This window comes from Hoplias malabaricus, chromosome 5 (genome assembly GCF_029633855.1).
Source record: "Hoplias malabaricus isolate fHopMal1 chromosome 5, fHopMal1.hap1, whole genome shotgun sequence".
NCBI lineage: Eukaryota > Metazoa > Chordata > Actinopteri > Characiformes > Erythrinidae > Hoplias > Hoplias malabaricus.
In genome coordinates, this window is record NC_089804.1 from 33,197,450 (window position 1) to 33,225,443 (window position 27,994).

Genomic DNA, 27,994 nt, shown 5'->3' on the forward strand with positions numbered 1-27,994 from the left:
TTTAATTTAAAAGAAATGTATTTTTTCCTACTAAAATTGATCCACTATTTAAAACTAAAAATGTATTATTTAATAGGTTACTACAATATAATAGATTATTAGAATATAAGTAAATAAAGTACAAAACCATCAAATTATTTATGTAGATATATCTATATGCACAAAATAACATGAATAAACACAGCTAATAAAAGGATCAAAGCCATAAAGATTATTATAATTACAGAATATTTGTAATTATAAAACTGAATGCTTTGTTGAAAGGGGAAGGGGGAAATATTCAGTGCAGAACGTCCTTCTGACCCATTCAGAGGACACTTGTCAAAGAAAACTGAGTAAAACATAAGTGCTTTATAAGGGTTAATGCCTTACTGCTTATACTGTCATTTTATTTGCTAAACTAACACTGAATAGAGTCGAATGTAAGCTGGTAGCATAGCTTCAAAAATATTACTTTTGTCTAATTTCGTGTAAATCTATTTTTCTTGATAATTGATTTTTCTTGGATGCAGAAATCTCTCTAATGGAGTTAATGTGCCATGAAAAACATGATTTTCAGTCCAGTTTTAAGCCCTCAGTGTCTGGGCCTGTTCGGGCCTGTTGTGATCCGGTTCTGACCCAGGATAGCAGAGTGTGGAAAAATCTCCTAAAATTAGAGAAAACTAATGTTCTTTCGCAGTCTTATTTCAGTTCAGTTCAGATTGATGTACAGCCTTATATGCGAAGAATATTAACAGTTTGGATGTTGCAGGTAAGAATATAGAAAGAAAAAAGAGATTTTACTTTCCATTCCACCTTAACTGTTGCAGAAGTTGAAGTTGAACGCGCGCCATTTAAGGTGGAAACGGGAAATTCGAATTATTAACAAAACACTAACTCATAATTTATAATAGAAGTTTTATTTTTAGGTTCCCAATGGAGAATACATAACCATTGTCACCAATTTATCTATAATATTTATTTATCTGTAATATGCTGTCTTTTAGTAATCTACAGTACGTAGTTTCCTAGAAATAACCATCAGGACACCATTGGAATAGGAATAAGTTCCAATTCCAGTCTTTAGTCTTGAACATATTTTTCTTAAATTATCTCCTCAAGAGAAAGTAATATGTTCGGACTATTTGTATTCTAAGGAAAGTACAGAAATTATCTATAGCATTATGATGAACTACATGATTTTTCTGGATCGAATGGATTTCTGGATTGATTTTCTGGATCTTTATCGAATGGACCATAATCTGAAAGAATATTATTTTAGTAAACTCTAGCCTTTGTCTATAATAATTGCTATAATATTGCTGTAGGACTCTATAATACTAATACTTGTAATATCCTGTAAAATAAGGTCTGAATGTATTGTACATTTTTTGTAGACAACCTTAGTGTCTATAATAAAATAAAGAAAAGTTGTTGTAGTGTTACTATCTTTTTCATTTTGTGCCGGATGAAAATATTTAATTAGAAGTGACAGTATATATAATAAACATAAACATTTATTGTCATTTTTACACCGCGACCCTGAAATGGAGAAGCGGAAAAGATGATGATGATTTATTGTCATTCTTAGGAATAATTTGTGTCTGTTAGATCCTTAGTTCTAGAAGAAAATAGTGGGGTTTTTTTTTTGGGTTTATTTATTTATTTTTTGAGACACTGTTGATTGGAGACATTTCCTGAGTTTTTCAGGTGTGTGAGGAGCAGCAATGTGAGGAGGAGGTGTTTCCTTTGGCTGTTAACTACCTGGACAGGTACATGTCCCGGCATCACATCAGCAGAACCAGTCTCCAGGTTCTTGGAACAGTCTGCATGTTCCTTGCCTCCAAACTCAGAGAGACGGTTCCTCTCAGTGCCAGCGACCTTTGCATCTACACAGACAATGCCGTCTCGCTTCCAGAGCTGTTGGTAACTTCCAATAAACACAGTTAACCTAAGATATAGTTTGTTAATTCTTCACAAATTCGCTGTGTTCCGTTAAACTCACATTTGCAGAATTTGTATATTTTTTGTATCTGTTTGTATTCTATAGTCAAAATAAAAATAAAAAATACTAGGAATGAGAAAATTAACAAAACACGCAAAACAAGTATTTCAAAGACTACACTCTCAGAAAAACAGGCGCGGTAGGGGTACATTACTGTCACTAAAGATACATAAAGTAAAACACCAGCAGTTTTGTTCCATAAAGGTTTATTGCTTTCTCTTCTTAAGAAGGAGAGAGGATTATCTGTAACCTTTCATTATAGATCTGTGTAAAATAAAAGAACATAATATAAGTAATGGAGATGAAATTGGGCATTTGAAATCAACACAACTTTAAATTAATAAAATTATATTATTATTAATATAATATATTATTTAAAAATAAATATAGAATATGGTACAATAATGTTCTTTAAAAGAAGGTACAGAAGTGTACCATTGAGAGTACCACCACACAAGCCTTGAAAATAATTCAAATAAATTTGAAAACACTTTTATATTTTCTTCTCTGGATGTTTATTTTATTATAACATAAATATAGGTATACATTTTTATTAGAGATTCATTCTTGATGATCTCTAGCTTCTTTAATGTTTCTAGAAAAATCTACAGTTGCAGGCAGTACTACGTTTTTTCTCTTTCATCATTATGGTCAGTAAAATTCCCTCCCAAAGTCCTGCTATTTTTACCTTGTGAAATTGTATGTGATGAACAGATGAAGAGTAAATACTGGCTGTATGTTTGTGTAGCAGTGGGAGATGTTGGTGGTGTCCACACTGGATTGGGACTTGGCCTCAGTGCTGCCTTCTGACTTTTTGGAGCCGCTACTGCAGAGGCTAACCATAATTCCTCACAACCTCATAGCCTTGCGAAGACACACCCACTCTTACATTGCTTTGGCTGCTACAGGTAACAGCACTCACATGAATTGTGAATTTGCATTTTCAGTGTGCTATGAAGCTTCTCTCTGCTGTTAAAAGTCCTTCTACTTAAAGGAGCATTATGAAAGATTTGGAATTTTTGCTTGTGAGCCTCCACATAGTGTAATTAATTTTAACAGCACTGTACTGAAATTAATGAGCAGGGTGAGGGAGAGAGTTGTTTTCCTGCTTTCCTTTATAAGATATATAGTGCAGTTTCTGCAGTCCTGAGTCTTGAGTAGCAGTGATAGAGACTCTGTTCTCCCTATTACAGTTCAGTTTAGCATTACAATGATTTTGACACTCTAATTTTAAGGTAAAATATTTACATAGTGTTCATTTAAGTACCATGAGCTGTCTGTTCTTATCTGTTTACTTCAAGGAAGGAAGCATAGAAAGAATACTGTAGCAGTCAAAAGACTACCACGCATTGGAGAAGAAGCTGGTTTTACACGTTACACATATAGATTCAATAGAGTGGAAATTTTCAGCATAATTCAGCAAATTAACTTGCTTGGAATTAGCTAAGTTATTATTCTTTATCTCGCATTGGCACACTGATTTATTTTCATTTGAAGAACAACAAAACATTTTTCCCATGGCAGTGATTGTAATTTTGGTTGAGCTATAGCTTTCAACCTGTTCTTTCTCTGGTTTGGTTAACTTGTATATGATGACAAAGCCCATTCATAAATTCTCTTCTTTTATTCACTGACTCCGTTCCACCCTCTGGCCAAAGGTGACCATAGCATAGACATGTCAGACTCAGACCTATTATGTGATACCCTGTCCCGGTAGTGTGGGATCTCCACTTCCTGGCCATGAATGAAGCGGCGGTGACACACCTGTCCGAGAGAGCTGTTTGAAGACGAAACCTGCCTGTGGCCAGTGATAATGTGCTGTGTCAGAGCCTCTCCCTTACCTGAGGCAGAACCTAGGGTCCACAGGTGTAGAAGACAGTGGGAATGCTAAATATTCTCTTTTGTTTAAGAAAAACCTGTTTAAGGCAGAGTACCCCCCTCCCCTTCCTTTCTTTAAAACTGGGCAGCTCCAATTCCTTATGAGAAATCCTTGCCTCTGAGCTTAACTCATTGGCCATTTTATAAAACACTTAAACACTTACTTAGAACCTAGGTCCACTTCAGTCCATTTGAGCAATAGGATGATATTTTATTGATATCATGATTGATATGTTTCTGTTTTCCCTGAAGGGAAGCATTTTGCATCAGTCTTTTCAGGGCATGTTTTATTTTCCTGGCACATGTTTCATTACTCCCAGCAAAATACAACCCCAGTTCCAATGAAGTCTGCATGTTGTATAAAACATAAATAAAAACAGAATTCAATGATTTGAACATCCTTTTCAACCTATAATCAATTAAATACACTACAAAGACAGTATATATAATGTTCAAACTGATAAACTTTTTTTTTTTGCAAATATTCATTCATTCATTCATTATCTGTAACCGCTTATCCAATTCATGGTCGCAGTGGGTCCAGAGCCTACCTGGAACCATTGGGCACAAGGCGGGAATACACCCTGGAGGGGGCGCCAGTCCTTCACAGGGCAACACAGACACACACACACACACACACATTCACTTACACACTCACACCTATGGACAATTTTGAGTCACCAATCCACCTACCAACGTGTGTTTTTGGAGTGTGGGAGGAAACCGGAGCACCCAGAGGAAACCCACGCGGACACAGGGAGAACACACCAACTCCTCACAGACAGTCACCCGGAGCGGGACTCTGACCCACAACCTCCAGGCCCCTGGAGCTGTGTGACTGCGACACTACCTGCTGCACTTGCAAATATTCACTCATTTTGAATTTGAGGCCTGCAACACGTTCTTAAAAAATTGGGGCAGGGCAACAAAAGATTGCGAAAGTTGAGGAATGCTCAAAAAACACCTGTTTGGAACATTCCACAGGTGAGCAGGTTCATTGGAAACAGGTGAGTGTCATGATTGGGTATAAAGGGAGCATCCCAAAGGGCTCAGTCATTCACAAGCAAGGACGGGGCAAGGTTCACCACTTTGTGAACATCTGCGTGAGCAAATCGTTCAGCAGTTTAAGAGCAACGTTTCTCAACGTACAATTGCAAGGAATGTAGGGATTTCATCATCTACAGTCCATAATATCATCAAAAGATTCAGAGAATCTGTTACAACAGCGTGGCTTCGTAGTAAAAGAGTGCGGGTACTAGACTGGCCTGCCTGCAGTTCAGACCTGTCTCCCATTGAACAATTCAACAATTAGTGTCCTCAGTTCCCAAACGCTTATTAAGTGTTGTTAAAAGGAAAGGTGATGTAACACAGTGGTAAACATTCTCCTGTCCCAACTTTTTTTGGAACGTGTTGCAAACCTCTAATTCAAAATGAGTGAATATTTGCAAAAAAAATAAAAAATAATAACAAAAAAAGTTTATCCATTTCAACATTAAATATCTTGTCTTTGTAGTGTATTCAATTGAATATAGGTTGAAAAGGATTTGCAAATCATCGTATTCTGTTTTTGATTTATGTTTTACACAACTTCCCAACTTCATTGGAATTGGGGTTGTATGTAGTTGCTATTTGTTTTTTCTTTCTTCTGTATATTGTGCAAACAAACAAATAAATAAAAAACAAATGTTTTTTTTCAAAACCAAAGACAATTTTAGGGCCACTTTTTTCTAACAACTTTTCATTTAATTAAATTTTAGAGTCCAATTCTTTTGGATATTCATTATCCATAGTCTCTGTATATGGATATATACTCCCAGATGATATTTAACAGATCTCAGACATTAAAAACTTCATGTTTACTTGTTTCAGAGGTTAAGTTTTCCACCTACCTGCCCTCCATTATCGCTTGTAGCTGTGTAGCTGCTGCTATTCTCTGTTTGAAGCTTCTAGATGGAGCTCTGACTTGTGATGCCCTTCTGAAACTCGTGGCCAACATCCTGGACGTGGATCTGGTGAGAAATCCATTACAATATAAATCATTTTTTTCATTAATTCATTGTCTGACACCACTTATCCAGTTCACGGTCGCAGTGGGTCCGGAGCCTACCCAGAACCACTGGGCGCAAGGCGGGAACACACCCTGGAGTGGGCGCCAGTCCTTTGCAGGGTGACACTCACACACACACCTATGGACACTTTTGAGTCACCAATCCACCAACCAACTTGTGTTTTTGGACAGTGGGAGAAAACCGGAGCACCCGGAGGAAACCCCCGTGGACACAGGGAGGACACACCAAAGTCTTCACAGACACCTGGAGCAGGACTCGAACCCACAGACCCTGGAGCTGTGTGACTGTGACACTACCTGCTGCACCACAATGTCGCACCTAAATGCCGCCGCTTTAAAAAGCAGTAAAAGACATATCTCCCCTACACTTCCCGTATCATATTTCACTCTCACAATGAGAGTGCAGAAATATATTTATGCAATAATACACCAGAGGAGGTGCTATAACATGAACCTCAAGCATATTATTGCGATTATGCCACAGTTCATTATCGCTGTTTTTATTAGGTTTTGAGATAAAGAAGACTGAAAAATTATTTGTTTTTTATCAACCTTCCACAAGGTAGAATAGTTCCATTCCATCACACATCCATTTTTGCTCTTTTCAACAAACACTGGATCTTGAACTTGTGCGATGTTGGACCTGTCCATGATTTCTGAACTTTGGTTTGCTCCAGTGAGCCGGTCCATGTTTACACCAGATTTGTTGGGAAACAAGGCTGCATTATCAGGATAAAGGCAGAGATAAACGCATCAAGTCAATAAAATGTTCCATTGTTTACAGCAGATTCAAACTGTAGTGATAAAGCTATATATCACACACTAAATGATGCCAAGTTCTCTCTGTTTAAGTTGAAAGTGAGTATTTTGGAATATCGCTCCAGAGCTATGCTGCTGAGCTGGTGAACGAGAGCAGCGGAGAAAAAAGACGCACTTCAACTTGAGTTAAACACAATCACAGAAACCACATAGAAGTAGCCAATTACTTTTTATTTATTTACAATTATCTTTTGTTTATATATCAGAAAGCAGATAAAGGTCCACTGCACCATAACCCTTTACTCTGTTCAAAACGCAGGTGCTGGTCATAAAATTTGAATATCATGAAAAAGTCATTTCCATTCAAAAAAGTGAAATTTTATACTCATTCATTAGACACTAATTGATATATTTCAAGTGTATATTTGTTTTAATTTGATAATTATAACTGACAACTAATGAAAACCCCAAATTCAGTAGCTCAGAAAATATCGAAGACACCTAGTTCCACACTGTAAACAGCTAATTAACTCAAAACACATGAAAAGGCCTTTAAATTGTCTCTCAGTCTAGTTCTGTAGGCTGCACAATCATGGGGAAGACTGCTGACTTGACAGTTGTCCAAAGGATGACCACTGACACCTTACACAAGCAGGACAAGACATAAAAGGTCATTGCTAAAGAGGCTGGCTGTTCACAGAGCTCTGTGACCAAGCACATTAATAGAGAGGTGAAGGGAAGAAAAAGATGTGGTAGAAAAAAGTGTGCGGGCAATAGAGATAACCGCACCCTGGAGAGGATTGTGAAACCAAACCCATTCAAAAATGTGGGTAAAATTCACAAAGATTGGACTGCAGCTGGAGTCAGTTCTTCAAGAACCACCATGCACAGATGTATGCAAGACATGGGTTTCAGTTGTCGCATTCCTTGTGTCAAGCCACTTTTGAACAAGAGAAGCATCTCGCCAGGGCTAAAGACAAAAAGGACTGGACTGCTGCTGAGTGGTCCAAAGTTATGTTTTCTGATGAAAGTAAATTTTGCATTTCCTTTGGAAATTAAGGTCCCAGAGTCTGGAGGAAGAGAGGAATGGGACAGAATCCTTGTTGCTTGAGGTCCCGTGTAAAGTTTCCACAGTGATGGTTTGGGGTGCCATGTCATCTGCTGGTGTTGGTCCTCTGTGTTTTCTGAGGTCCAAGGTCAACACAGCCATCTGGCAGGATGCTTCCTGCTGCTGAGCAACTTTATGGAGATGCAGATTTAATTTTCCAACAGGACTTGGCACCTGCACACGGTGACAAAGCTACCAGTACCTGGTTTACGGACCATGGTCTCCCTGTTCTTAATTGGCCAGCAAACTCGCCTGACCTTAGCCCCATAGAAAATCTATGGTGTATTGTGAAGAGGATGATGCAATACACCAGACACCACAATGCAGAAGAGCTGAAGGCCACTATCAGAGCAACCTGGGCTCTCATAACACCTGAGCAGTGCCACAGACTGATCGACTCCATGCCACGCTGAATTGCTGCAGTAATTCAGGCAAAGGGAGCCCCAACTAAGTATTGAGTGCTGTACATGCTCATACTTTTCATGTTCATACTTTTCAGTTGGTCAGCATTTCTAAAAATTCTTTTTTCGTATTTCTCTTAAGTAATATTCTAATTTTCTGAGATACTCAATTGGGGGTACTGCCATACAGTACTTTTATATGTACAGTTGTTTAAATAAAACAGTAGGTGAGATAAATGTAGTGTATCAGAAAATGCTGCCTACAGAAATACAAACAGGAGATATGCATAGCTCAAATTCCCATATTAAAGAAATTATAAGATTATTACGGTGATAAGAAATGGTTTTATATTTTTTTTACATTTAATTTGTAAAAAGTGGTGTAAACTAAGTAACAGTAAACTAAGATTGTGTAATGCACCGGAGAGAAAAACAGATTTAACATGAAAAACAGATGAAAACATTAAAAGTTTGGGTCTGAGCATGCGCACCTCGACAAAACACATGATCGCCGTTGGGTGAAAAAGTCCAGGCACAGCACTCTCTTATAAGTGCTGGCATCGTTGCTAGGTTACATGTATTTTGCGGAGTAACACCTGAAGAGATTCGATCAGAGTGCTATTATCGTGTAATATTGGCACCCCTGGAATGTCCTGGAACTAACTGTGGTGTAATATATTATACAGCACGTGTATATTAAACAAATATGCAATAAACTTCATCATTTACATAGTTTGTATGTGATGCTGACTTTATCTCTTCTCAACAGGAATCTCTATGTAAATGTTACGCCGAATTGGAGACGACTCTGGAGCTGGGTCTACCCCACCTTCCCAAGTCTGGGCTCACCTGCAAAACAGACTCATCTGTCTGAGGTCAGCAGCACACCTGTAATCGTCCAGGAGATCAAACTCTCTCCTCTGTGATAAAGACCAAAAACATGATAAGAGAGATACATCAAATACGTTAGATCTCATTTGAACTCTTCAGGAATGCACTTATTGTTAATGTTTCACTTCCTGGCATTTTGCAGCTACTGTTGTGAGGTTGGACAGATTTTCCAGAAAAATTCCACTTATAGAATAATATACAATAAAAAAATAACCACAAAAGAACCATTTAGATAAATAGGTATTAACTAAAAAGGGAAGCTCAAGTGCTCCATGTATCCATTTCAAAGTAATACAGTACAAATAATACAAAAGTACCTTATTCAAACAAATTTTAAGCTGCATAAACTGCATGAATTGGCTTTTTTAAAATCACAATCCCTACATTTAGAGTCAGTCATTTAGAAATGTTCAGTTTGAATAATTCTCATATTTAAATTGTGTCCTGCAGTTTCTAATAAGTTTAAGTTGGATTTAACCTACTGATCCCTAAAACTTGTCCAATTTAACAACACTGTGACAGAACATATTTGTGGGTGGAGCTTGGATTGAAAAGTGTGGTGGATTTACTAAATCAACTCATTCGAACTATTGTTTATGTTTATTGTTACCTGCTACAGGTGTGCTGGGGTAGAGCGTTCACTATATTAAAACTTTCCTGATTTGTTTTAGTGTTAGAAAATATAATGTTTCTAATGTTATGATCCGGTTTATCCTGGATTTATTGTCTCTTACCAAGTGAACTCCCTAAATCCACTCAGCAGGTTAAATCTATTTAATAAGCTGTTGGAAGATCATTCAGATGGAAATGTGAGATTTATTGATTAATTTAAGAGAATCATTTATCTTAAAAATGTAATTTTTGCAGTGTTTCTGTTCAAATCATTAGTCTCTCAGCTAATATTTTGCACTGAAAAATTTAATTGAAATGAAAATGAAATTGTCACTTTGCTAACTTTTGCACTTTGCTGTCTTTTTGCGTTTATGAAATTTTCATAAGAATGCTGTTTTCAAAAAGTCAATTCTGACTTTCACAGAGTGAAGGAAAGCTCCAGAAATGTTCTCGCTCATCTTCTCCTGCTGCTGCTTGCACAGTTACAAAATACATTTTCTTTAATATGACAAACACATGTTGTTTTAGCTTTAATTCTCAGTATTTTTGTTTACCTTGTCAATATTCCATTGATGTGGTCATTACCTAAAGGACTCAACCAAGTTCTCTTCTTTATAGCTGTGTTGGCTTTCAGAAACACTGCTTCCAAAACACCCCCACACTTAAACACAAACACACACACACACCACTACAGTGAAGGGCAGAGTTTCCTGAGAGCCAAAATACAGCTTTTTTTCAGACCGTTTTTAATGTTTTATACAGCATATAGAGACACTCTAAGCATATTGATCTTTCCCCAGTTCATAGAGGGAGATTAATATACAAAAACAGCCTATGATGAGCCAATTAGAAGAGCTGATATTAAAATATCAATATCTCTTAAAGGTAGAGTAATATAAAGTCTTTGTTTAATGCTAAAGATAGACTAGAAAATGTTTATTTAAATAGTAATTAAGATTGTTTTTATTTCAGAAACCCACAAATAAAGTTATGTTGTGCAGGAATAGGCAATAGGCAAGAATACGCAAGAATTGTGCAAGAATAGGCAAGTTAAAAGCAAAAAACTGTCAGTAATTGTTTGATAAATATCCAGATGAACTTCAGATTCTTACATTATTTACAGAATTCTTCTGAAACTTGATTAATAACATTGTTAAAATAAAAATAATCTATTACATTAAACATGGCGTTCAGTTGCTTTTAGTAAAATTGAACTGCATTTAATAAATGTTTAATAATATATAGTTAAATATTTATTATAAACCATATGAGAACATATCACAAACCTAGACTGAGACAGAAAGCAACTTTGTTCAGTTGTTGGCCTCTGTTCAGAAACAAAGTCCACAATCTGCTTTTATTTCTCTGTCATGATCAAAGGAGGTTGTAGATTAGATTAAAAAAAAAGTCCAAATCTGGTCTGAGAGTCTTTATTGATCCACTGAAGCAATGTCAGTGAAGAAGGCCACAATAAGGCTTTGTATGTCAGTCAGGCACTTTGGTAAAAGGCAAACAGAAGCATGCAGCATGTTTCATTCCCACCTAAAAATGATCTACAATGACGACAAGGAAATGAACACGAGAAACACTGATTACACTCCTCACATTCAGACAGGCCAGACCTGATTTTACAGTCCTGGCTGAATTACCACATTCTCACTGTGATGACAGGACATATTTCATAATGCAATAAATATCCGTCTGGCCGAGAACTAGGTCTCGAAACCATCTGTTATAAAAGTTAAACAGTAACATGGATACTTTCCATTTTCTAAAGACACGGCGTCTTATCACTGGGTGACCTCTCTGATCTGTAGACCTTTGAGTTTTGTGTTTGTAAAACAGAGCTTTTCCCTGTAAGTGGACTTTGTTTCCTCTCCCCTGCGGGGTTTTCTGTGACTGTGTGTTTTACAGAAGTGAAACTGAGCCGTGCCTATATGGACCAGTGTCTTTGGTTCTTCCTTCATTTTCTCATGGAACATGGTGCAGGTTTGGAGCTGGCGCAGTCTCCGCGGTCATCAGGTTTATAAATGTCTGTGAGAAGGCATCATGAAATCATTAAATGCTACTTAGAAGGCTGCACACTGCTGTACTCTCAGTATTCTACTATTTAATGGACTGATCTCTGCTCTATTTGTGAAGTGTTTTTGGTTTCAGCGTCGACTACCAATAATTTTTTTCAAGTAGGTTTCATGCAATGTTATTTAGAGTCCCTCCAGACTGAATGACCACTACTATGACACTTGATTAAACTCATGCAAAATGCAAAACAGGCACACACATTCAAAACCAATTCATGCTAACCAAAACAATCCAAAAAATTGTATATGCGGTAAAATAAAAGTCTAGTTCTTTCCTCAGCTGGGGCACGCTCCACTAAACGCCAGCTTACAAACGTCCGTCACATTTTCACAGTCTGTGATGGAGAAATTGCTGTCTTTTGTTCTGGCTCTATAAGCTATGTTCATGTCCCAGTAACCCTGATGTGAAGTGTACGGCCTGCTCTCCTTCAGGTCCAGTAGGTTGTCTGCAGAGACACTGCCTCGCATCGTGGTGCTGCCCATTGCTGGATGCTCCACCATCGTTATAGAATCGTGGCGATCTGGAAGATCTAAGCGATCAAACGATTCGGAAGAGAGGATGCTGTCCTCGCTGATGGCACCTCTGGGCCTTGTTCTGCTGCACCCTTGTGGCAGGGAGGCTGCCAGCTGATCTAAAGAGCCGAACTCATGCAAATGGCCAGAGGAGAACTTTCCGTGCCTTTTGAGGATGCCTTTTCGTCTTGGTGCTGTTGACGGACAAAGCGGGGTTTGTGGAGTTTGGGCAGAATCACTGCTGTCTGGAGATGAAGAATAATACCCGGACTCTCTCTCTACTGGCTTTTTCAGGATGCCTTTACGAGGAGGTGGAGCTGGGGGTGGAGCTTTTGGAGAAGCCATATTAGAATTAGTTTTTTCTTCCAATGGTGGAGGTTGAGCTTCATTGGCGGGCTTCTGCTTCAAGCTACCACGCTTTTTCAGGATGCCTTTGAATGGCCGAGGGCCATTATTCTCCTGCATGCTCTGGGAGACGTTGTTTTCTTTGCGCGACCTGCGAATTGAGCACTGTCTCGTCACTGTGGCATCACCCACAGTACCACCCCCTGGCCGTAGAAGGCAGCGCATCTTTGAATTGCTCTGCAGAAGAGGTAGAGTGGTTTTTCGAAGCCAGTCGGCGATGCGAGTCGAGCCTGTCTGAGATGATGTGGTTTGTGTTCCTGATTTCTCCAGTGCTAAAACTGGTGCTGCCATAATGTCTCTCTCAGCAAGAAGTGGGCGTGGGTAACCCCAGTTCAGCCACCAGTGCCCAGCGATTTCATCCAGAGTTGCTCTTCGCTCTGGATTCACCATCAACATCCACCGGATCAAACCGCATGCATCTGTTGAGGGAAAAGATGCAGAATCATCAGGACACCCTATCTGAAAATCCCAGTCCTAACCGGAATAATTTGGTGGGTTCTACTTAATATATATTTGGCTCTTACCTGATGGTTTTGTGGGTCTGCGGTAGTTTCCGGTGCTGATCTGCTTGACCAGACTCTTGTAGTCGTTTCCATCAAAGGGCATAGCTCCATGAACCAGAGTGTAGAGCAGAACCCCCAGAGACCAGCTGTCTACCTCAGGGCCTTTATACGGACGACCGTTGACTATTTCAGGAGATGCATAAAGCGGACTGCCACAGTACGTCTGCAGATACTCATCTCTGCCATACAGGTTCGACAGCCCAAAATCTGCAATCTGCATATACAACAGGATTTATCATATTATTAGTTATTAATAGGGCCTGAGCACCAGAGGTGCAAAGTCTTATTGTTTTTGGTGTGTTTATTATTATATACTATTATTAAAACATTTCTACTACTCTCTTGTACTCAATCTCTATTACTTGTCCTTTAAAATAGACCTTTAAAATACCGATTTCTGAATCATCCCTGGCTTGAAAATAAAGTTCCACAAAAAAAATAAATAAATAAACTTAATAAAACAACTTTATTTGAAGCTTCCTTAATCTTAAGATATTTATTCACTAAAACAGAGGGTTTGTGCAGATGTTTGTGAGCCCATGATCAAACAACACCTCCTGCAGATATTCTGTGAAATGAAAGTTTGAAAATAAATTAACAGAACCTTAAACGTATGTCTGACCTGCTGTTTACAGCCAGTGTAAAGATGGGTGTAAGGCAGATCTCATTAGATTCTTACCTATAGGTTCTTCAGATTTCAGATTTTATGGAGTTTTACATAATGAAAAAGAGTGCTGCAGAGTAGATTAGATCTATCTCTCAGCCTATCTATTACTTGAGGCTGTAACGTCTGGACACTGATCAGATCTGCTTCACCTCATTTTAAATAATAATTTCACTGAGAAACGGTGGGATGTTTATGAATATGTTTTCTCTTGTTGAGTATAGCAAATTAAAAATTGCTGAAGAACTCAAGCCATCTTTTGTTTAAATATTTTCAAATGTGTTAAATCCAGTAAATAAACAGTGAGTGCATTAAAATATGCAGGCGTGTCTTCCCTGCAGAGGACATGTTCACTTCATTTCACTCAGAATATCAACAAAAATAGACATCTAATAAATACGGCAAAAAAAATGTAACTTTAATTTTGAAAGAATCTAATGACAATAATGTGCAGGGATTAATAGATATTGATGTAAAATTTAAAGCTGTATGTATAATTTAAGGCTGCCCTATTGGTGCAAGGTGTGGTGTGTTCACAGCTGCAGGACGAGAGTGCATTTAACATGGTGTGCGTTCACCAGAGTGTATATACACACAGCATTTGTTAGCTTTATTTACACACACACACACAGACACCATTCACCAGCTGCTGAACTCCCACAGGTGTGTATTAGTGTATTGTTAAAATCATAAAAGAAATGTAGCCTCACCTTTACATCTCCATTCTCATCCAGCAGGATGTTCTCCAGCTTCAGATCCCGGTGCACAATCCCATTCTGTAACAAAGTAGCAGCGAAAAACAAGCTTTACATTAGTTTTATATTTCTGAATTCGGAACTTATTAGATTTTAAAATAAACACTTAAGCAAGCACAATTCACATCACATTTATATTTCAGGCGAAGCCCCATTAAAGCCAAAACATATCTCCCTCTTCTCGACAGTGGAACACAGTTCTGTTTCTTAATGAAACGTCTGTGACCTGCTTTGGTCAAAACCCCACAAACCTCACAACAGCGTTCTCCCCGTCTAAACAGCCCTGTTCAGAACTCCCACTTTCAACGCCTGTTCCTTTAAATGATAATGAGCTGTTCTGCCTAACCCCGAGTGCACAGCAATGAGGAGCGAGGAGCAGAAGCTCAGGTTTTTAGGCATTTTTGCTCAGTTCTCTTTCTTCTCAGTTCTGGTTTTCCTAGTTTTTATTCAGCACTTTTATTTCTCTGTACTCGTTGTGTCCATTATGCTTAATTTAACCTCATCTTTGCGTTCTCACATAAATGCAGGTCCAGCGATGTGACTGGACAGACTCAGACGAGGGGGCGGGGCAATTTTAAACTCTGCACTTAACCTCAGGAGCAGAGCAGAATCAGAACGGATTGTTTTAACCAATGTTTTATGAATTAGGCAGCGCACAGAAAACTGACTTGGGGATCTTGTTTCACAGTGTGTGGGTTGATGGGCTCCAGATTCACACCATAAAGTGAACATGCACTGAACACAGGGTTTTTTTTTTTAAATGTCTTTATATAAAAAAAAAAAACAACCGAAAGCCTGAGAATTTTAATGATTTAAAATCTGAGAGTCTGCAAGGAAAATCTTTTTGTCAAATATAGCCTCATAACATCTCACCCAAACCAACTAGAGTCGCCTCTTTAAAAACAATAAGAAGTAAATCATAAATTTTTTTACTGTTGTTATTCTGTTACAGAAGACAATAAATACAAGTATACTGTGCACAGGTGTTAGTGTCTGTACGGAGTGAGCCCCTGCTTTGCCGAGCATCACTGTTTGTCCAGGACTTTTATTTTGTTTCCAAGTTCTCTAAATAGGGAGAAAAAGGGGCGTCTGGGTTTCTGGGAAGACTTCTTGGTTCGAGGCAAGAGGGGAATGTAAGGAATGTGTCTGTATTATGTTGCTCAGCAGGAGGGAATGCCTTCCCTCTGGACTTCCCAGAAAAAAAGCACCTAATTTCAGATCATTAACCAAAAGAGAAGAGGAGAAAAAGGGAACCGAAGAAAAGGCAGGGCAGGCATTTCCCTCTCACCACTTCTCTTCAGGGACAGAATTAAAAATAGAGATCCGCTTTCAGACTATAATCACTCCAGCACTTCCTTTTTGCCCTGATTAAATTACTACAGATTGTGTTTATCATTTAAGAACTCAAAACAGAGCGACTTATAGAATTTACACAGTATACTTGTATTTATTGCTGTATTATGGTTTCACCATGTGTCAAAAAGACAATTTGGTTTCTTAGTTAACTAAAATTTATTTGTGAAGATTGGATTAAAAAAAAAGTTAATTACAGTGGTTTATGGTACATAAATAGTGGCAGGCATTTCCTTGAATTTCATTGACACTGAGACCTACGGCAGTCCCGCTGTTCTAACGAGGTTTGTAAAGAAAGTAGCTAGATTCTGTGCTGTTCAGGTTTTTTCTTATTATTATTTCGCTAGAATGTCTGAAATGTCACTAAATTTTGCAGCAAAATCATTATGATCGCTATACCGAGCAGCAGTCGATACTTCCTGACTTAACAAGCGGATAAGGTTAAATAAATAATAAAATATCTAAACATAAATATATAATATAAACAGTTCCATCAGGTTATTAAAGTTCTCTCTTGACGCTACAACAAGGCTACAGGCAAGAACAGTGCTGACTGTTATTGTGGGATGGATTTATCACATCTTGTGATATTATGCAAAAGCTTTGAAAGAGATACAGAAATTGGTTGAGAGTTGGAGATGAAGGGAAAGAGGGAGAGAGAGAATGAGAGAGTAGTCCTGCCTCAGTGCTCCTGTTCAGGTAAACTAAAGGCATCTGGACCATGTCAGTTGTTACCATGGGTATGGGTGAAAGAGAGAGAGAGAGTGTGTGTGGGTGTGCTACGTTCTTCAAAAACCATTATTACATCATTACCCAGATAATCTGAGCCTTTGAGTAAATCTGAGTTTGTGTAATTACAGTTTTATTGAGAACACGCTAAAAAAAGAGAGTCCAGAATGTCTGTTGTGGGTTAGAGAGGGCTGAATCTCATGGTGACTCTCAGTTATCCAGATAAATTTAGCCCAATATAGTTTCCAATTATTTAGATCATTTAGAGTAAATCATGATTCCAGTAAGTAAGTTCCATAACCATGCAGAGATGATTGTTCAGTAAAGGTCTGGTCTCAGTCTTGTTGCTGTGGGGCAGTAATGGTATGGACTGAAACCTGAACTGTTTATGGGCTTTTTGGTTTTTCGGAAGTCGAGTGTGTGCAGGGTGACGGTTCTACACTGAAAGTCTTCAGTTTGGTGTAGAAGGACATGTACATTTTACACGGTGTTACTATTGCACATTATGTATATTTAGCAGGTTATTACTGTGTATAGTTTAGTGTGTATACAGACGTGCCTCATTGTTACCGTGTGTAGTGTTTTTTTATGTTATACTGTTGTGTACTGTGTGTACCTGATGGCAGTAGTGAACAGCTGAAACGATTTGTCTGAAGAAGTGTCTGGCCTCTTTCTCTGAGATCTGCCTCTCGCTGATTAAGTCGAACAGATCTCCTTTACTGGCGTACTCCATCACAATCACGATCTTGTCTTTATTCTCAAACACTGAGGAGAAACACACAATTACACGGGTAACAGGCTATTAACACAAACACTTTCCATCAGCTACGGCACAAAAAGAAAACATGACGATAATTTTCTTAAAAAAATCTTTTATTTGATATATTTGTATATAAAAATAATAAATAAATAAAATGAATTATTTTCATGTCTTGCTTCAGTGTGAATCCAGCTCAGGGCACATTAAATGGATTTATGAAATACGTCATACATAAAAAAAAGTGATGCTGATATGATGCAGCAGCTGCTCTCCTTTTATCTATTGTTCAATGTACTTTTTATCTGTTTTTACAGACCACAGAGGGCCACACCGCAGCGGGTCACATGTGAAACGCTGGGGAACATTTTGTAAATTTGATTTTTTGCCAAATGCTTCCGTTAGAGCCATGTTTTGGGGGGAGTTTCACCCACAGCTTATGTAACTTAAATGGGTCAGAATTGAACAAAAGGATTTGCGTGACTCTCTCTCTCTCTCTCCCTCTCCCTCTCTGCCAAATTGTAATTACAATCACGACCATTAAAAGATCTACATTATGATGCTTTAGTACTGACATTAGACATGCAAGCAAACCATGTTGAAATACAAGACTTTTTTGTCTTTAATTATTCTACAACTTTCAACTAATTTTTAATCAGTTATAATGCATAAAACACAAACATTATGCAATAGACTGATCAAGTAAAGTTACTGAACATTAATTCCAACAAAATCCTGACTTTATCCTGCCATATTTACTTGAAACCACCAGTAGTGCTTTTTGCGGGACCGCCTACCAGGCCGGCCTAGAAGAGTCGTTTTCGCTTACTGACTGACTGGTGAAACACACATGCGTGAGTAGGAACTGTTAGTTCAGAAATATTTCACATTCCAGTTTGTGAACTAACACTGAAACCGTTCAGCACGTTTCCACCGACATAAACTGGTTGCCGAACCAGAAAAATTTATTCCCAGCTGGAACCAAAGAACGGTTCTTCAGCATGTACCATGGTTGAATAATAGGAAATAAGGCAGGAAATAAAGTTAGTTCACAAGCTTAGCAGGACGGCTCGGAATTCTGAAACATTTACACACGTATTATATCTCACAGAGAGACTGCTGAATTAGTCTTATTTCATTTGAGTGTGCGTCTTTGTGGTGGGGAGACATTTTGTGACATTAGTGTGTTTATAAAACTCTATAGTTTATATATACTATACAGTCACATAAACCTTCATGTGTTTTACTCTAACCCTGCAAAGCACATTTTAGTATCATTTTAATCTGACAAAGTGGGGGGGTGGAATTGTGTTTCAGCAAAAGTGGGGATATTGAAACACCCACAACACCCCCCATTTGCTACGTTGCTGACAACTGGTACAGAATAGCATATATATAATAAAGTAGCCATACTTTACAAATAAAAGGAAAAATGTGAAAACAATCACAAAATAACAATAAAATAATATTAATAATAATAAAATATAATACAAATCAATATTGCATATTCAGTTCAATTGCATGTGACTCCAAAAATGATCCCACAGATACCCTCAACATTAATTCTTCCTAACATAACTTCATAAGATATAATTTCAATAATTGTGTTAATCCAGTCTTTTAAATCAGGAATTTTGTGGTTCTTCCAATTATGTTTACATGTTTACTTTTAAAATAAAAAAATGTAAATTTGTAATAAAATTTTAGCATGCATTAGTCACAAATTTAGTATATGTTTTTGGTTATAAATTAATTTCATATTATACATAATGTTTTTATGTCAATTTATTTATTTATTTAAGTCATGTATTATTTATATTTACAGCAGTGTTTGTCAGTGATTCTCTACTTATATTTTACATGAACATGTAATAACTACAATATTTAACCAATTTTTTCAGCATATATTACATGCTGTGTTAATATGCTTCTGTGGCCATAGGTGTATATATGTATTATATATTTAGGTGTAGCTGTACCTTCATAGATGCTAACGATGTACGGGTGGTTGAGGGACGACATGATCTCAATCTCTCTTCGGATGTGAATTAGGTCCTGCTCATCTTTAATGTTCTCTTTCCTGATGGACTTGATCGCCACCTGCAACAAAGTGGGGAAACAAACATTTAATTCAGGACAGGAGTTTCTACTTCAGATTTCTCCATCTTTCATTTTTTCTTTTGTAAAATAAAGCATTAGTGTAGCTAAAAATAACCCAGTAAACCAGTGATGAAACATGAGAATACTTCAACAAACCATTGTCAGTAAACACAGTTCATTGCTGCAGCAACAAATGTGGATAAATTCTGCGTGTCTAGAAACGCTGGACTTGTGGAAATGTGTGATCTAACGATTCTGGACACCCCATTCTACAGGCTAAAGAACAAAAGGATTCCTCAAAGGCTTTGTAGAATTAAAAGGACACAGAATATTTAAAAACATTTTGTTTAATGTATATGCACATTAATGTTTGGATCTGATGCCCACCAGCCCTCTGGTCTTTGAAACAAGACCACCCAGTGAGTTTTCTGTGTGCTACCTAAGTCAGAAATCATGGGATAAAATGAGCCGTTGTGATTCTGCTCCATCAAGTGCAGAGACTAAAGAATTGTCCTGCCCCCTCACCTGAGTGTGTCCAATCACACTGCTGGACCCGCGTTTATACGAAAGCACAAAAATTAAGTTAAACGCAGCAAAACAGACACAAAGAGTGCTGAGAAAAAAAGAGCTCTGAGTAAAACTGAGAAAATGAGAATGGAGAAGAAACTGAAGAAGAACTGAGCGAAAATGGCTAAAAACCAGTAACACTGAAGAGTCTGCTAATGAAGAAACCTCGGAGAACAATTCGCCTACAAAGGCACAAGATGACAAAGCTAGTGGTAGTTCACCTGCAAACGAGATGGCAAGTTTAGCGAAAATTCTAGAGGAGATATAAGATCTTCCCAATGACACAAAACAGCAGTTAAATGATATCAAGTCTGGGCTCATTAATGTTAATCACAAACTTGCAGAGGCAGGGGGACGCATTGAAAAGGTATATATGGCAAGGTAAAAGACATAGGGCTCGTCTCATACCTTACAAAAAAAGGGGTGTGGTGTTTAGCCTCTCTCATAGGCTATTACCTTGCCGTACAAATGAGGGCTATTATTTGTTGGTGTGATCCATCATACAATGCGCAATGGAAAAATATTGAAGAGACAAGCCCTACATTCCTATTCAGGCAGTCTTAGCAGATCAAATCTAAAAAAAATATATAAATACTATAGATAACCCATGGATGAAATTGACTCTTAAAGTATGAAAAATTGTTATAAAAGAAAATGAATTAGAGGGAGACATTGTAACTCTTAAATGGTGTGCATAAGTTTCTGACTTTACACTGAATAAAGTGGACACTAAGGAATGGGCAGCTAAAAGAATAACAGCCTTGCTTAGTATATTGAAAACGGAATTTTGCCTAGATTTGAAACACTGAAAGAAAAACACTTGTTAGAAAAACAAGACTTCTATTGGTATTTACAGATGCGGCATTATATTAATACAAAGGTTAAGAATGTAACAGGGACAAATGTAGCTCTTATAGAACTGGCTAGCGGGGCATGTAACTCAGATATTAGAAATAGGACTCTATCATTCTTATATAGATCTCAGCTAGATCTTAAACATTCAACACTCCATATTACAACAAAATGGGAGAAGGAAGGGGGAATTAATATACCTGAAGAAGAATGGACAACAATATGGAATTATCAATAATCAACCCGGTCACAGAAATGGAGGGAGACTGGGTAGATATTATATATGTATATATGTGTATATATATATATATATATATATATATATATATATATATATATATATATAATGTGTGTGTGTGTGTGTATTATCACATGTGACATGTATCATTTAGCAATGTCAACTTTATGATGACATTAATAAAAAGAAAATTAAAAACAGGGCTGTTTAGACAAGGGGGTTTTCACCAAAGCAGGTCACATACGTTTCACACATAACTGTGTTCCATTGTGGAGTATAGGGGGATATAGACCCTTTAATATTATTGAGCTTTGAGAAAGTGGGTCTAGGTTGTTGACCGTATAAAGCTCAGTAGCCTGTGTGTGAAGGTGTGGAAGTGTGAAAATGAGTTGTTTACTGTTAAATGCTCCACTGAATTTAATTTAAATACTGTCATTGCTTTCTCTGAATATGTAAATTAGGGTTTGGCATTATGTCAGAGGATCATAAAGACAGGAATAAAAATGTGTGATATGTGTTGGTGTGAGTCTATTGTGTTATGTATGGTGTGTGTATGTAAATCACTGTTGTGTACTGCGTCAGAGTGACACAGTGGTGAGAGGATGGATGTGAAAGAGTGAGAGCGCTGTGTGAATTGGGCGGGGGGGAAGGGGTGAGAGGAAGGGCATAAGCCTGCTGTTCTCTTGTCTGTTTTGTTATTAGTCATTGTTTTGGGGCTATTACACACACACACAGAAGTTCACCTAGACAGGACGTGGGACAAACTGTAAGAATGTATATCAGAAGAAAAACATCTAAAAATAACAACTGACGTTTACACTGCGTCTGCTCAGACGATCACAGAAATCAACACTACACAGAATAATCACGTCACCATTTGGCAAAGATTTGTTAATGTCAGATAACAACTATTTATATTGTAGAGGTCTTAGCTTTTGTTCAAACTGAGACAGTTGTTGTTGTTGTTGTAGTAACAACACTTTGTATCTCGAAAAATGTTTCCAATATTATTGATACTACTACGATTTCTATTATTATAATGCATTTTTAAAGCTCCTCTAAGGTAATAAAAGACAAATAGCAGTTGACTGTTTCCATTCCAGGGCTTTTACCCATATCAACTGTAATGTATATGTTTATAATATTTCCTAGATAAAAACTACCTTTACACATACACGTGCACACACGCACACACACATACACACACACAATTCTGTTGTTTATCCTCTCTGAGGGTGGACATGTGTGTCAGGGTAATGTCATTAACAATGTGTGTGTGAGAGAATGTTTGGAATTCCATAGACCCCTGTTTGTGTCAGACAGGACCCAAAAGGGGAACAGAGATGGGGCAGGGCCCTGTGGGGAGGTTTTTTTTTTTTTTTTTACAGAGGTTAAAGGTCACTAAAAAGACCTTGTACAGACAGATAACAGCAAGGTTTATCTGTGTCTTTAAGAACTGTCTGTTTTAAAACTAATTTGATTGTTGTCTCCTCTCCTCAGGAACAAATATGCATAAACAAGCCCTAACACGTGGCTGTATCAATAACTGCTAAAACCAGGTGAGTTTAGTGTTTTTTAATGAAACATTTAAGCACGGGTCAGTGATCCTGACGAGAAATTAACACAGCGCTTTACTGTGATAACAGTGTGACTCGCTCAGTGTTAAAAAGCCTTTTTATAAAGCTTTGTTATTGGTGTATCTATGTTACACAAGTGAGACTTTACTTTAGATGGTGTTGGGCTTTATCAGAAACACCAGTTCCTTCCAGAGCTGAAAGACTCAGGATGTGAATCAGAGAGTGATTTATTCTGTTAAGATGAAGAAACAGAGAATTTCAATCTTTGTATGTTTCAGTGTATGTTTCAGTGTGTGTGTGTGTGTGTGTGTGTGTTATTTCCAGTTAAATGAAGAGTTCCTGACTGTGTATTTTTCGGCTTTTCTATTTTTGCCACTTGAGCTGCAGGTATGAGGGTACACTGAATGTGTATCAGATGATAAAACACAGAGCACTGGGTCAGGAGATTAGTTTCAACCCCTCTCCCAAACTTAGCTCTGACACCCCTCTGGCCTTGAGGGTCGACACTGGATTTTATTCTGTTTTCTTTTCTCTAAACTCCAGGCTGAGTTTAATCAGCTGTTCCGCAGAGTGGGCTGTCTCCTCCTGCAGCAACTAAGCTAACACAGGGCTATGCTACACAATGCAGAGCTGCTTTCTGAGCAACTTAAGAACATCCACTCCCAATTTAGTCATATACAGCCCCTTTGTTAGCGAGGATAACCCTAGGCCGGCCACGCTGAGGCTGAGACAACTACCACGTCTTCTCAAATTGCCAGCAGAGCTCAATACGCTTCGAGTAGAACACTAATTAGGTAGGAAGGAGGGCCATCGTACCTACCCAGATTTTATAGAGAGAAAGTGACTTCCATAAACAGGCCATTTGTAACACAGATCATTTAGATTTCTTAAAGGAAGAAAGAAAAATAATCTGCCAACAGAATTGGACCCTTGGATTAAATCACTTAAACATGAGATAAAGTAAAATACATGTTGAATAATCCAATAATATTTTTACAAAAATGTCAAAACTGGAAATATTGGAGATAGCCACTAGATTTATGATTATTTCACTGAATAGGGGATAATGTTTAGCAGATACTGACTGTGATTGCTCTGTTTAAAAAAGGTGGAGATAAGAGGGTGCAGTTTGTTTGGTAAGAGAATGAGGGACGATGAAGGACTAAATTATTTTCATCAGAAAGAGGAAGAGTTCTCGTGTAAAGCACAGAGTGACAGGCCATTGTTTATGCAGCTCTTTGTTTCGTCAGACTCCGTTTCCTCCATTCCTTTCAGGTTTGTTTGTTCTGATTAGCTGCAGGTCTGGGCTTTATCACTATAGTGTTTATGCCTATTGCACCCCTTTTTCCATAATAAACGTCCTTAATGTATTTGTGCCTGATATTAATTACTCATAATTTAACAGAGATAATTTACTAATGAGCATTATGCACATAGCCTCATGCTAATTGGTGGATACCGGCTTCCAATCACAGTTAGCTACATTGGCATGTTTGGTTCATCTGCTCCTTTAAAACATTTTGTGTAGTGATATGGGGCTTCATCAGAGACTAACACAAATCCAAACAGCTGCTGTTATTGATCTACATCAGGTCACACGACAAGGTAATCACATTAGTGTTTCACATTCTGTGTGTGAACGGCAGAACCAGGAATGACCTTAATGCTGGAGGAAAGGGCTTTACACTACAGCTCAGGAACAATGCACACAATAATAATACACAGGTACACACACTTATTTACTGTGTATCTAACAAATACGCCATGGTTTAACACACATAAATATAAACATACATAAAATAAATTGTAAAGTCAAAAAATATCATGAAAACCACATCTCTGATGGATATGGTGGGTTTACAGTACAACAACTAAACTAATGTTTACCTGAGGGTAATGTTTTTACATTTAGATATTTACACATAATTCTGGAGTTTTTATAAACTTCATACTGACATTTAGCTACATTTTTAAAGATGCACATCACAAATTTCAGTTTTACACGAATTCACACATAAACGGGCTTTTACACAGCGTGTCTTCAGCTGCATCTCTCTCCATCTGTTTTTACCAAACAACAAGATCCTACATGTCTGCAGATGTGTTTCAGTGACAGAGGACAAGCCCTGAGGTCACACACACACACACAAAATATATTGCAAAACACTAGGTGCTTATCTCTATTCACTCTGTTTACAGAATACACAGTCTCTCTCACTCTGCAAACTCCTTCCCTAAACCTAACACTAAACTCCAAGGCTAACACTGAGCAGCCATCGCCTAATGTTTAGAGAAGTAGGCGTATCGCTGGAAGGTCACTGATGGATTCCTAGGACCAACAGGAAAATTGGGGCAGGAAGGCGTGAAGGAACAGCACTATTCTCCCTCAACATTCATGGCTGAAGTGCCCTAGGGCAAGACTCCTAAGCCATTTAAACACTTTAAATCTGCAGTCTGTCATTTTAACACTAGACGAGTGTGTGTTTTCACTGCCAGAGGTAAGTTAAATATATAAGGCACATTTTGTTGTATGTTGTACAATGACAAATAAATACGTGTTCACACATGATAACCCTGACCTTAACACTACATAACACTAAGACTAATACAGGTCTGACGCTGTCCACACACCCACACTTTTACTTTCATTATTCCATCATAGTCTGATTGACGCTGGAGAAAACCAAAAGTCCCTGTTGTAAGAATTTAGGGGAATTTTTAATTATACTCAGGAAAAAACAAACAAACACTCATTTCCTTAGCATTTAGCAATGGACTAGCCTAGCTTCCCTCATACAGCTCCTGACCCCAGGGCTTTATGTGTCCTAGTGTTAGGAGTCAGACTTAATCAGCTGAGCTCACTGTGGACTTTCTGAGTTTACTATTCCTGAAATTAATTTATACAAGAAATATGTCTTATATATCTTAAATATATAGGTGTTTTCCAGAATCTTCTGGAGAGTACATGCTGTGATCCTGATTAATGGATACAATCCAAAAATCTGGAGACAATATCATTTTAAAGTAACAGAAATTGTTTAATAAAGTGTTTTTTTATTCCTTTCTTTTTAAAGAACAGTGGTCACTGTAAACGCCCCACCCGAGAGCTCAGGCCAGGCCTGGACATGGTGGTCATACTTTCATTAAAGAAGAAGAGTAAAGACAATTATCCAGTTTAACACTTTAATCCCATTCTAATGGGACACTTCCAGACTCATCAGCTCCTGCTTTTTTGGACATCTGACCTTCTTTCAGCCTCAGAAACCATCCTCAACACTTTAAAGCTGCAGTCTGTCATTTTAACACCAGACATTAGCAAACAACATTTGTGATCATTTATTCATTTTGGGTTTAAAGTGTATAGCAAGAGGTGAAACTTCAAACGGCTCTCGTTCCTGAGTGAACCATTATTCTACACAGAGTGGGTCGCCCACATGGTGGAAACTGTTTTTAAATTGGTAGTACAGAATCAAAGAATATCTCATTCTGTAACACCTTAGAAACTAGACACTGTGTGTGGACACTAGACACATCCACAAAGAACAACGTAAAGTAAGATACTTAAAAATGTTTTTGTAATATTTCAAACTTAATTGAACTCATGGTAACAGAGTAAAACATAAAAAAAAAAAAAAACAGTAATAATTTAGTTATAAACACAAAGCCAAACAAAATGCCCACATTTCACTCTGGGCTTGTAACAATGGGATATATCCTGCTTTTCAAAATTTAGTCTAACATTGTAATAGAAAGGAATTACAACTGGCAGTGTATATCGGTCTGTGTGGTGAGCAGAGTAGAATACATTATAATAATATAGTGCCATATCTACCCAATTAGGAAAATAATCCATAACTAAATTTGAAAATAATCCATAACTATATGTATTGTAATAATAATAATAATATATATTTTTAATTAAATTAGTAGTATTTTAACTGTGAGGGAGATTGCTGTCTGGATCCGGGTCAGTCTGAGCCGATGGATAAAAACCGGCCCCGTCTTGGAGCGGAGGTGTTCCGTCTGGTTATTTAAAACTGAGCTGGGCGTGTGACGGACAGTTAAACAAGTTTCCCTCTCTTACTCTTTAGTGAAGAGTGTGTTTGTGTTCCTCTGTGACTCACACTGAGCCTGAGGTCAACACAGTACTAAACCACTGTAAAAATAATAGTATAGGAGTCACAGAGTGGACTGCTCTGATCTTGTCTTTCTAGATCATTCTGCTCTAGTATAAACTCCTGCAGCTCCATATATATTATATGTAATATTATTATATATAATAAACCATGAGGAGATGTGGAGTCAACTAAACCCTCTTAAACACAACCACACAGGTATTTTATTAATGCCTCTAGCTAATTTTACTCAGAGCATATACTTATCAATAATTCACTGAAGGACATAAGCTTGAGGAAATTTCACTAGTTACCGCACTCCTCCGAACGGAGCTGAGGAAACTCATTATTTACTCAGTGCTCGGAGATTTATAATGCTTTACCACACAGCAATGCTCCTTTTCTGTACACATTTAACAAATACTTTAAGAGAGTAAATACATTACCAGTGCTATTAAACGAATTAAATAAAAGAGATACATTAAAGTGTATTCTCATGTTTTAAGTGTTTTTCATGCATAATTTGAATTTAATTAATGCGTTTCACTGAGTGTGTTACACATATGAGAGTAAACAAATACACACACACTAAAAAAAACAACAACACGCTAAACAGGAGGTGGAACATGGGTTCTTTTAGATGTTAAAGGTGTTACACCCATGAAAACACTCATTATGAGGATGTTGAAGAAAAAAGTAAATATGAATCTGGGGTCACTCACCAGCCTCCCCGACCTCTCTTTGGCCTTCTTCACCTTCCCATAAGTGCCGGCCCCGAGTGTGTTTAAAAACTCGTATCTATGTTTGACGTTGTGTTTGTGGTGGTGTCTCTTCACCGCCTGCCGCCTGGTCAGATCTGAACACTCCATAACTACCTGCACTCTGCAGTTCTTCTTACATAAAGAGCGTCATTCCCACAGCTGGGGGATGTTTTCTCTGTGTGTGTGTGTGACTCTCTTTCTCTGTTTCTTTCTCTCAGGTAAGTCTCTCTCTGCTCTGTGTGAAACTGCGCCGTGTGTTGACC

At 37.8% G+C, this 27,994-nt stretch overlaps 2 protein-coding genes across 2 annotated transcripts; one reads left to right on the forward strand and one right to left on the reverse strand.

Moving 5' to 3' along the window:
* Positions 1 to 412: 412 nt before the first annotated feature.
* On the forward strand, positions 413 to 10,181 carry ccnd3 (cyclin D3). Its single transcript, XM_066672947.1, has 6 exons — positions 413 to 751; positions 1,690 to 1,905; positions 2,733 to 2,892; positions 5,732 to 5,874; positions 8,968 to 9,073; positions 10,126 to 10,181. Exons 1-5 carry the CDS (start codon positions 524 to 526, stop codon positions 9,070 to 9,072), a joined length of 852 nt encoding a protein of 283 aa, XP_066529044.1. The 5' UTR covers positions 413 to 523; the 3' UTR covers position 9,073; positions 10,126 to 10,181.
* A 480-nt stretch (positions 10,182 to 10,661) lies between these two features.
* Positions 10,662 to 27,971, reverse strand: nuak2 (NUAK family, SNF1-like kinase, 2). Its single transcript, XM_066673237.1, has 6 exons — positions 27,693 to 27,971; positions 19,501 to 19,621; positions 17,381 to 17,529; positions 14,638 to 14,703; positions 13,225 to 13,477; positions 10,662 to 13,119 (listed from the first exon to the last, which is right to left on the reverse strand). Exons 1-6 carry the CDS (start codon positions 27,837 to 27,839, stop codon positions 12,059 to 12,061), a joined length of 1,797 nt encoding a protein of 598 aa, XP_066529334.1. The 5' UTR covers positions 27,840 to 27,971; the 3' UTR covers positions 10,662 to 12,058.
* Between the last annotated feature and the right edge of the window lie 23 nt (positions 27,972 to 27,994).

Coding starts and splice junctions, on each gene's coding strand:
- ccnd3 (XM_066672947.1), top strand. CDS start 524: ATGGAGTTAATGTGCCATGAAAAACATGATTTTCAGTCCAGTTTTAAG. Junction 1,906..2,732: donor TCTCGCTTCCAGAGCTGTTG/GTAACTTCCAAT, acceptor ATGTTTGTGTAG/CAGTGGGAGATGTTGGTGGT. Junction 5,875..8,967: donor ACATCCTGGACGTGGATCTG/GTGAGAAATCCA, acceptor TCTTCTCAACAG/GAATCTCTATGTAAATGTTA.
- nuak2 (XM_066673237.1), bottom strand. CDS start 27,839: ATGGAGTGTTCAGATCTGACCAGGCGGCAGGCGGTGAAGAGACACCAC. Junction 13,478..14,637: donor ATGAGAATGGAGATGTAAAG/GTGAGGCTACAT, acceptor TTGTATATGCAG/ATTGCAGATTTTGGGCTGTC. Junction 13,120..13,224: donor CAGACCCACAAAACCATCAG/GTAAGAGCCAAA, acceptor TTCCCTCAACAG/ATGCATGCGGTTTGATCCGG.